Source organism: Theobroma umbraticum, unplaced genomic scaffold, assembly GCF_002168275.2.
Source record: "Theobroma umbraticum cultivar Fairchild unplaced genomic scaffold, ASM216827v3 scaffold_50.0, whole genome shotgun sequence".
Taxonomy (NCBI): domain Eukaryota; kingdom Viridiplantae; phylum Streptophyta; class Magnoliopsida; order Malvales; family Malvaceae; genus Theobroma; species Theobroma umbraticum.
The window spans coordinates 2896373-2905352 of NW_018397261.1; the positions used below are offsets into that span (position 1 = coordinate 2896373).

At 35.8% G+C, this 8980-nt stretch overlaps 1 protein-coding gene across 3 annotated transcripts; it reads right to left on the reverse strand.

Annotated features, from left to right (window-relative positions):
* Nucleotides 1-30: 30 nt before the first annotated feature.
* LOC110417837 (disease resistance protein RPS2-like) lies at nucleotides 31-8722 on the reverse strand. Of its 3 annotated transcripts, XM_089783875.1 has the most exons (4): nucleotides 8379-8722; nucleotides 7970-8044; nucleotides 4523-7497; nucleotides 31-85 (listed from the first exon to the last, which is right to left on the reverse strand). In XM_089783875.1, the coding sequence occupies exons 3-4, from the start codon at nucleotides 7477-7479 to the stop codon at nucleotides 31-33; spliced, it is 3012 nt and encodes a 1003-aa protein (XP_089640001.1). In that variant the 5' UTR covers nucleotides 7480-7497; nucleotides 7970-8044; nucleotides 8379-8722. The 3 variants fall into 3 exon arrangements, with proteins under 3 accessions (XP_089640001.1, XP_021286072.1, XP_089640000.1); XM_021430397.1 differs by lacking the exon at nucleotides 31-85 and having other exon boundaries at nucleotides 4263-7497; nucleotides 8379-8721; XM_089783874.1 differs by lacking the exons at nucleotides 31-85; nucleotides 7970-8044 and having other exon boundaries at nucleotides 4263-7497.
* Between the last annotated feature and the right edge of the window lie 258 nt (nucleotides 8723-8980).

The window sequence follows — 8980 nt, forward strand, 5'->3', positions numbered from 1 at the left end:
ATCAGCAGTTGAAATAGCTACCTTATTTGCTCAAATTGGTCCAGCTCGACTACCCGTGACTTTCAACTTTCTTTCCCTTGCAATTCTATTGGCCTTCACTTGTCTCTGTGTTGGCAAATATTATAGCAATTCCAAGTTTCTTACGATGGCTCGAACATCGGAACAACTGGCCCGCTTTTTCATGGTGACAGCCTTTTTCATAGCCATTGCAATTCCGTTTCCTGTGTGGCTCCAATGCTGTACGGGGGCCGTTTATGGCATCTCCTTTCTATCTATTCTACTCTGCAATCTCTTTTGACTCCGTTGAGCTTGGTACATTAATTATCAGCTGAAACCTATACGTCGCCGCATCAATTGATTGGTGATTTCTTTGGACGGAAACCATTATTTGGTTGTATATAAGTTTCAACAAAGTCATGCAAATGCATTTTGGTTTGGAAAGTAATGGAGTCCCTAATTTGGACTTTCACCTTAGATGTAAGCTACCATACGTGGCTGTTTATATTTTGTGTTATTGTTTATTAATTTACATATATTCTCATTCAAAAATTTGAGGTTCTTACATTTAATAAGACCCTCAAATGTAAGTTTATATATACAATAAAAGAAGATAATTGCTTCTAAAAGATTCAATGCCTTCTCCATCATATTAGACTCCGAACATGAGGTTTTCCACATCAATTTTCTTTTAGTTTTTCCCACAAATTAAGACCAGCATGTGATCTTTGTTTAGAGTTGGCAACTTCAAATTGGTTTATCATGTGCCAAATCAAGAGTGAGTAAACGAAAATGTTGACATTTTCATTTTGAAGAAAAATAAGAGAAGAGGACAGTGATTGAGGAAGTAATCAATGGTTGGTTTGAAAAATAAATAATTAGAATGCAATTGTAATTAGAAACATTTCTTACTCTCTCTTGCTTTACAATCATTCATATTTAGTGTCGTAACGTGCTGGGTCCGGGATCCCGACGGCTAGACGTGAAAGTACTTGAGGAGTCACCACCAACCTTTTTTTCCAAATCTAGGTGTGATTGGCCACCTAATAAATTTATTCTCTTGGACAAAATTCTAAATTAGTTTTAAGTCTATCAAAAGAACAATGAACTGGTCTACGTATTTTGTTTAGAGTTGGGTTCAGGAATACGGTTATACACAAGGAAGGATTAGTACCTCTATGACGCCTGTTCCACCAACGGTACCATTTAGTCATATTTTATCCTAACTCGTTAATTTTGTTTATATATTTTTTTAATTTGATTCATTTGATTCATCTTTTATTCTATTAGCAAATTAAATACACTTTATTTGATTTTTTTAGTGCTTGATGTACAGGTGATGCAATCGTGCCATGCATGGCATAAAATCGAGATAATATCAAACGAAAACCTTTTATAGAATGTCCTTTTTGAATCCGCCCATTATGCTGGTGGGATCCGAGAGTATCCTCTCACCTAAGGAAAATGCTCGATGAACTTGCCTTCGCAAGTTTTACGAGTAGTTCTCATAATCGAGGTAATTGTTTGCGAGTAAAAATAACGTTTTCATAAATGCAAATCCTAATACAAGCAAAAGCTTTTTATTAAAAATATTTCTCCGAACCCTCCCATCGTACTGATGGGATTCGGGGGTATCTTTTCACCTAGAGAGTTTACCAAAAAAACTCGCATTCGCAAGCTTCCTCGAAAAGTCCCATCATTGGGGCTTATTGCTTGTATACAAAATATTTCTATATGTCATGACATTTAACAATGCACCATGGTACATGATGTACTTAATTTCAATATTTGTTTCTTTTTTATGTGCGCGTATTTATTGTGAATAAATATTTTACATTTCTACTTTTATTTTTTTATTTTCATTCCGTTATGTATATTATTACGTAAATACTTATGAGATTTTCCAAGATCATGTTTTCATACTGAATTTTTTTATTTTTTTATTAATTTATTAATTTTTTATCATTTTTATTATCTTTTATTTTATTGTTATTTTATTTTTTAATTTCATAATTATTTATACGTATCCTATTCATTTTGTATTGTTAAGATTAACTAATTTATTGACACCATTAATTTTTTTATTTTTTTTATTTATATATTTTGATTATTTGATAAGTGTGTATATTTTGTTTAGTTAAAATTAAAAACACTCGAAATTTCAAATTTAGACCCTCCACTGGTGGGGTCCAAATCAAAATCCTTAACCTAAGAAAATTCACTTGAAATTGCGACTTCACGCGTTCCAAATGATCATCCCATCATCGGTCTCGATCCTAAGACGTTTATTACATTTTTCTACATTATCATTCTAATGTCATTATTATTATTATTATTGTTTTCTAAATTATTATTATTATTATTTTTTGTTTCTTGTTTTTTTTACTATTATTGACTATCCACTTTTGCCTTATTATTTTACCATTTTTTACACATATATTTGGTCTTAATTAAATCTACTTATTTCCTACTTACAAATATTCATCATAAATATATTTTATTTTTTATCAATCTACCTAATTTATTTTCCTAGAATGGTCTAAAATGATACCAAAATTACATTTTTATTAGATAAAATGGCCTAGACCCAAAATCAATAAGCCTACAAGCAAAAGAGCAATGTTTATACCACTTTGGGCTCATATTGGCCCAGCTCGCAAACCCACGGAGGGCCCAAGCTTACTGCACCAATCTGTCTCCTGAGGCCCACAAAGCTGAACTCCAAAACGCACAGCTTCAATAAAGTCTTCTCTCTCAAAACGACGCCGTTTAGGTGGCCCTAAGACCTAAGTATTTAAACTGTCTTTTCTCTTCTCCCCCTCATTTTCAGCTTCTTTTTCTCTCTCTAGCCGTGTGTTCTCTCCCTTCTCTCTAACTTTTTTTTTTCTTTTCTTCTTTCTTTCTTCTTCTTCCCCTCGCCGCCGTCTCTCCTTCTTCCCGCCGGCGTTCCTTTCTTCGTCCTCTTTCTTTCTCTTCTCCCCTCTCTCCGCACCGACAGCCTTCCCTCCTTTTTTCTTTTCTTCCTTCTCCTTTCTTCTTCCCCGCGCCGACAGCCTTCCCTTGCCGCCGTCTTTCTTTCTTTTTCTCCTTTTCCACGCCGGCCACTCTTTTTTTTTTTCTTCACTCACCAACCGGCGGACCTTTTCCCCCTAAAAACCGGCAACCATCCGGCGGCACTTTGTTTCTCTTTTTTTTTTTATTATTTTTGTGTGGTTCTCGGCTGCTAGAAAATTAGGATTTCTTGATTTTTGCTCTCTGTGCTGTTTTTTAGGCAATCCAGAGGTGAGCATGATTTCACTAAACACTGGGCTGGAAGGGAGTTTGGTGTCGGAGCTGACCACTCCCTTCCATTTTCGGCTGCCAGTCAGGGGCATTAAATGCCCCGTAATGGCCTGTTTACTTTTTCAGCTTTTTTTTGTCAAAAACTTTTAAAAAACAAAAAACATTTTTTTTGAATTTTTTATTTTAAAACAAAGTGTCTACGTTTAGGCATAACAATAGATGAAGAGTTGTATGTTCTTTCAGGATATAATTAAGTGATTATGGAATCAGTAAACTTGTGTGCTTTATAGTAAAACTTCTTGTGTTTTGACAAGCATGATTTGTAACGGATGACTCCAAATTATGATTTGGTATGAAGGGTTAGAATTAGAGTATTCCCTTGAAAGAGGCCGTCTATCTCCTTTTTAAAGAAAAAATTAATCCCATTTAATTTTAACCATTACGTGCATACATATAATTATTTGAATAAATTAAAAAGCAATGCCCTCATGCCTCATGGCCTCCAGTTCGAGTCTCCACACATAATATATGCGGGACTTGAAATACTAGATATAGTTTAATATATCCATAGAGCTCCTTTATTCTTATTTGAATTTATATAGATGCATATTGTAAGCATGAATATGAGTGTATTTAGATTGACATGTTAGGAGTAAATTTGCCCAATAATCTGCATCAAGAGAGTAATATTAATATTCTATTATCACTGAGGTTTCAGGGGTGATGTTATCATCCCCCTGAAAGATGATCCTATACATTGATAAATGACCTAGGTCACCAATGTGATAATAAATGGGGTGATTCCATCCTAGGAAACCTTATCATCCCAGGACTATATATGACGCTAAACTGCAATATTTCCTTTAGAAGGTTAAAATACCTTTTCACTTGAATTTTTTCATTTTTAATTTAAGAGGAAAAGATATTCGAATTCAACTCTTTAATTATATTCATGCATCTTCCACTAAATCAAATGTTAGGATAAAAATAAAGATGGTTAGACCATGTTTTTAACTACATTCATACTTCAAATCAACTTTGGATAAGAGGCAGAGCTGCTTGCACAAAGATATATAAGTTGTCTGTCCCGAACAATTTTAAACAGATAAAAATAACAGAACATCGTGTAGTGCATGGTACATACAGAGTCTTTTTATTTGGTACGATACATACACATTATACATCACTCTAATTCATAACAACAGAAAAAAGATAAAAACAAAAATAATAAAATAGCACTTACCTCAGATTGCACATTGATTGAAGCTGTTCTTTGACCTCATTCTGTGGCCAATGCAGTGCCTCCCACCATACTTGTTCTGCTTCAATGGATTTCAGATATGCTGCATTGTCTTTGTCAAATGGTAGTGATTTCAATTCAGGGCACATGTAGACCTGAAGCGCTTTTAAGGAGGGCCATGCCAGTGACTTATCTACACATATAGTCCTTAGTTTTGGCATCTCAATCAGTATCAATGTCTCTAGATTTGGAAAAGCAGGTGAAACTCGTCCAGTACTGTCGGGCTTCTCAATTAGCACTTCCAGGTTGGCGCAATTTTGAATTGCTAGTTTGCGGAGTACAGAGAGTTGTTGAATCACCCTGAGAGAGAAAGCTTTTGTCAACATTGGGCAACTCGTCACCACCACCGTGTGTAATTTAGAAAGACTTCTGGTTGACAAAGAGCCCTCAAAAATGGTTTGCAGACTCCGCAAATTTACCAAATGCAATTGCTCTAAATTTGGTAGGATGTCTCTACCTTCTGCCCTGTTGTTACCTGTAATAGTTGTCATTTTGTTGCACCTTTCAATTAGACAACCACGAATCCTGTTAAAGCTAGCAACATTCCCAAAATCGGTCAGACTCATTATATCTTTGTGTTCAACCAATTCCAATGCATCAGTTTCAACAAGCAGATCACAAATTGTTGAGTCATCACTGTAATTGCCATGGCAATATCCCAAATACCGATTGATTTTGTACTTAAAACACTCAAGAATTTGAGGACGTTTCCTGTTTTGGCAACCAACAAAGAATCGAAAAGAAGTCAGTTGTTGGCGATCTTTCCAAGATGGACTGCGCTGCATAAAAGTCTTGAGGACCTCTGATTTAGGAAAGCAGATTCTCAGAGTAGTTAAATTCTCCAAGGTAGCCACCTGCCTCATTACTTCTACGGCCTCAATGCACCAATGATCATAAGAACCCACATCAATCATTAATTCTTCCAGTCTGGCCAGCAATGGAATCACATTACAGTCAATGTCCATATCTTGGCAGTCATTTGGGTTGCTTGATCTATAGTATGAGACTCGCAAGCACCTTAAGTTAATCAGTTTTTGGATATGAAATGGAATGAAGCTTATCCTGCAGCCTCGAATGTCAAGCACCTCGAGACAATGAAGTTCTCCAATTTCGGGAGGCAACTCTGTTAGATTGATGCAATTATTTAAGTAAAGCCCCTTAAGACCTGTCAACTTTGCTAACGATAATGGCAGTGATTCAATCCCAGTTCCATATAGGTCCAAAACCAAAAGTTTCTTCATATTTTCAAAAAAAGATTGGGGTATTCGTGTCAAATTCGAATTCCTCTGCAGTAATAGTGACAAAAGCATGCTACAGTTGGGGCTTTCTGGCAAGTCTCTCACCTTTTTGTCAATCATGGAGATCCTCTTTGCTTGTTGCCAATCATTTTCTTCCAAGCAATCAGGTGAATTTTCAGTCATTCCAGTCAAAAATTTACAATCAGGATCTTGTGAAGAAATATACAAAGCAACCTGTCGGATACTATTGTTCATTTGAACATAAATCATCCTTTCACCTTTCTCTAGTAATGACACATTCGTTAGATACTTCAATGTCTCATAACCGTCATCATGTGCATCTTGAAATCTCCTCTTCTCATTAGTATTGCCAACGAGTCCTTCAGCAGTCCAACACTCCAGTAAATAATCTGTATAAATCTTACTCTCTGCTGGATACAATGCACCATACAAGAAGCATTTCCTTTTCTGATCATCCTTTAGTTGATCATAGCAGAACTTCAAGAATGAATGCAATTCAGTTAAGCCTGGAATCTCAATTTCTGGCCATTTCCGCAAGTCTTTTAACCCTTTCCTCCATTCTGGCACACTATCTTTCAACTTGAAAGCACCTGCCACTGTCTTGATCAGAAGTGGGAGTCGAGCACACTCCTTAGCTACCAGCTGAGCAACTGGTTCAATATCAGGCAGATCTACAACATCGCTAACCATCTGCTGAAACATCTTCCAAGCCTCATTTGACGATAATGGGTGCACCTCAATCAATCTGTCTGCCATCGACGAACAAACATGACGAAATTCAGTTGTCAATACCACTTTGCTGCCATTTTTGTTGTCAGGGATTCCAATATCTTCCAAATCAACTGAGTCCATGATGTCGTCCAAAAGCAGCAAATACTTCTTCTTGTTCAACTCTTCTGATATTGTTCTGGCAACGTCCTCAGGATGGACAACGCCTTCCATTTTTAGTTTAAGCCGCCGTGCGATATCCTCTTGCAATTTTGCCTCGCTCCCCTCACTAGAGACATTTGCCCAAATGACTATGTCAAACATTTTAGCTACTTCATCATGGTTATTCAAGTTTTGCATTATTGTTGTTTTCCCAACCCCTAACGTGCCGCAAATCCCAATACCTTTCAATTTGTCATTTCTTAACAGCTCCAATACCTGTTCTAGCGGCCTTTGAAGGCTAGGAAATCCTTTGATCTCTGGTGCATTCACCTTTAAGACAGGATCAATAGGTTTATCAACCAAAATACCTCCCAGAAATTTCCCCTCTTCCACAAGCTTTTGAATTTCTTCATACAGTTTAACCAATTTTCCACTATAATTTGATCTTCGCTTCACATGAATGTATGTAGATGAACGCCTTCTATCTTCTTCAAATCGATCTTCTAATTCTTTGGCATTGTCAAGAGTCTTGTTAACACAGCGTAGCCATACATCATAGCTGCTAGTAGTTGTCTTCATTCTATGTTTCTTGACTTCCCTTTCATAATCATCCCTCAAAGCCTGGAGTCTTGCTACTTCATTTCTCAACGTTTCATAGTTTTTCTCCATACTTTGCGATAAACTGACTTTGCTTTTAGCATAATTCGTTAAATCTGCCCCAGCTTGGCTCACAGCTCCCGTGAGACAAGAAGCTAATATGTTGTCAGCCATGAAGAAACTAACTTGATCCTGCAGCAGCAGTAAGGAGTTCGCACGGTTATAAAGTTAATGCAAAGTGGACAAGTGTTACTTGGATAAAGATGTTTTATTTATGATCCGCTCACTTGGGTTGGTATATGCTATTCATTTTAATTCCCTATCCCCAACCACACTCTCAATCTATGTATGCAGTTCATTCACCTATAATTCATGGATGGAATCTGATTTGTATACTTTTTACTTCCCTCTTATAGTTTTGTAGTTAATTTAATCTCCTCTTAATTGTTTATGTATATCTACTAAATTTGGACTTAAAAAGATACAAAATATTGACCCAAAATTTGTTAGTAATTTAATCAGGTTCACCAATTGGACCAAACAAAAGAAAAAAAAAATTCGCCTCATGACTTAACTATTAAAGTAACGATTAATTGTAAGCAGCAGATCCTGAGAAAACAGAGGCAAGTTAGAGGAGAGTTGAGACAAGGATGCAGCTATCTACCTGGGCTGGGAAGGACTCAACTATTGGAAACTGTACTTGCGTGGCGAGCTCTATTTCTCCTTTTACCTTGAAAAACTGCAACATACATAAAGTCGACAAGGGTTACAGAATTGAAGCCTAGCTAGCCTCCACATGTTGGAATTAGCCCAAAAGAAATATTTAAAGCAGTTCCTTAAATTCTTTTCTGGAAAAAGAACTCATTTAATTCCCTTTTCTAAATATGTTCCGTTAAAGAAGGCTAGACAGCCAAGATCGAAGTAACATTCTCATTTCCCTCTTTTTGTTAAAAACTGAGTTTAGATACTGCGGTAGATCATATGTTATACTAGCAATTAATTAATTCCAAAAAAAAAAAAACCAAAGGAAAAACGAAGATGCATAGAGAAAGAGAGGAGTGCAGTAAAATTACCTGAAACTTGTCGGAATAGAAGTAAGTTGTGGTTAGCGAACTGTTGTGAGAGATTAGAACGAGCTTGGGTAGCAAGAAAGTTGACTTGGGTTTTTCTTTTTTTCTTTAAATTAGAGTTCACTTGAGGTTGACCTCCATTTTTGGGGTCGCTTCTTGTATATATCTTTTTAAACAGTGGCCGAGAAGATTTCTAGTTGTCTTCTCCTCTTGCTGCTCTCTAAAGGGCAGTAAAGTTGGTTTCCTAACGATGTAATTGAAGGGAAAAAGAAAGTAAGGAACCGGAAAGGATTCTACGAAGATGAAACTGGAAAGAACCAAGAAAAGTATGGGTCTATTTATTTTGAAGTAAAATATTAAGCTTTCCAGGACTTATATTTATTTGTACGGTCGGCCAGGTAAGGTCACCACTCACCAAGTAAAGGTTTTAGGTTTTCAATTTAAAAACGTATCATATTTTTATAATAGTAATATTAAAAATATATAAAAATTAAAATAATTAATAGAATATTTATATATTTTTTCATGTCTAATTAATATTTATTTTCTCTCAATTCTACATTCTTATTAATTCTAAATTAATTATCTTATTTTTTATTAAAAAT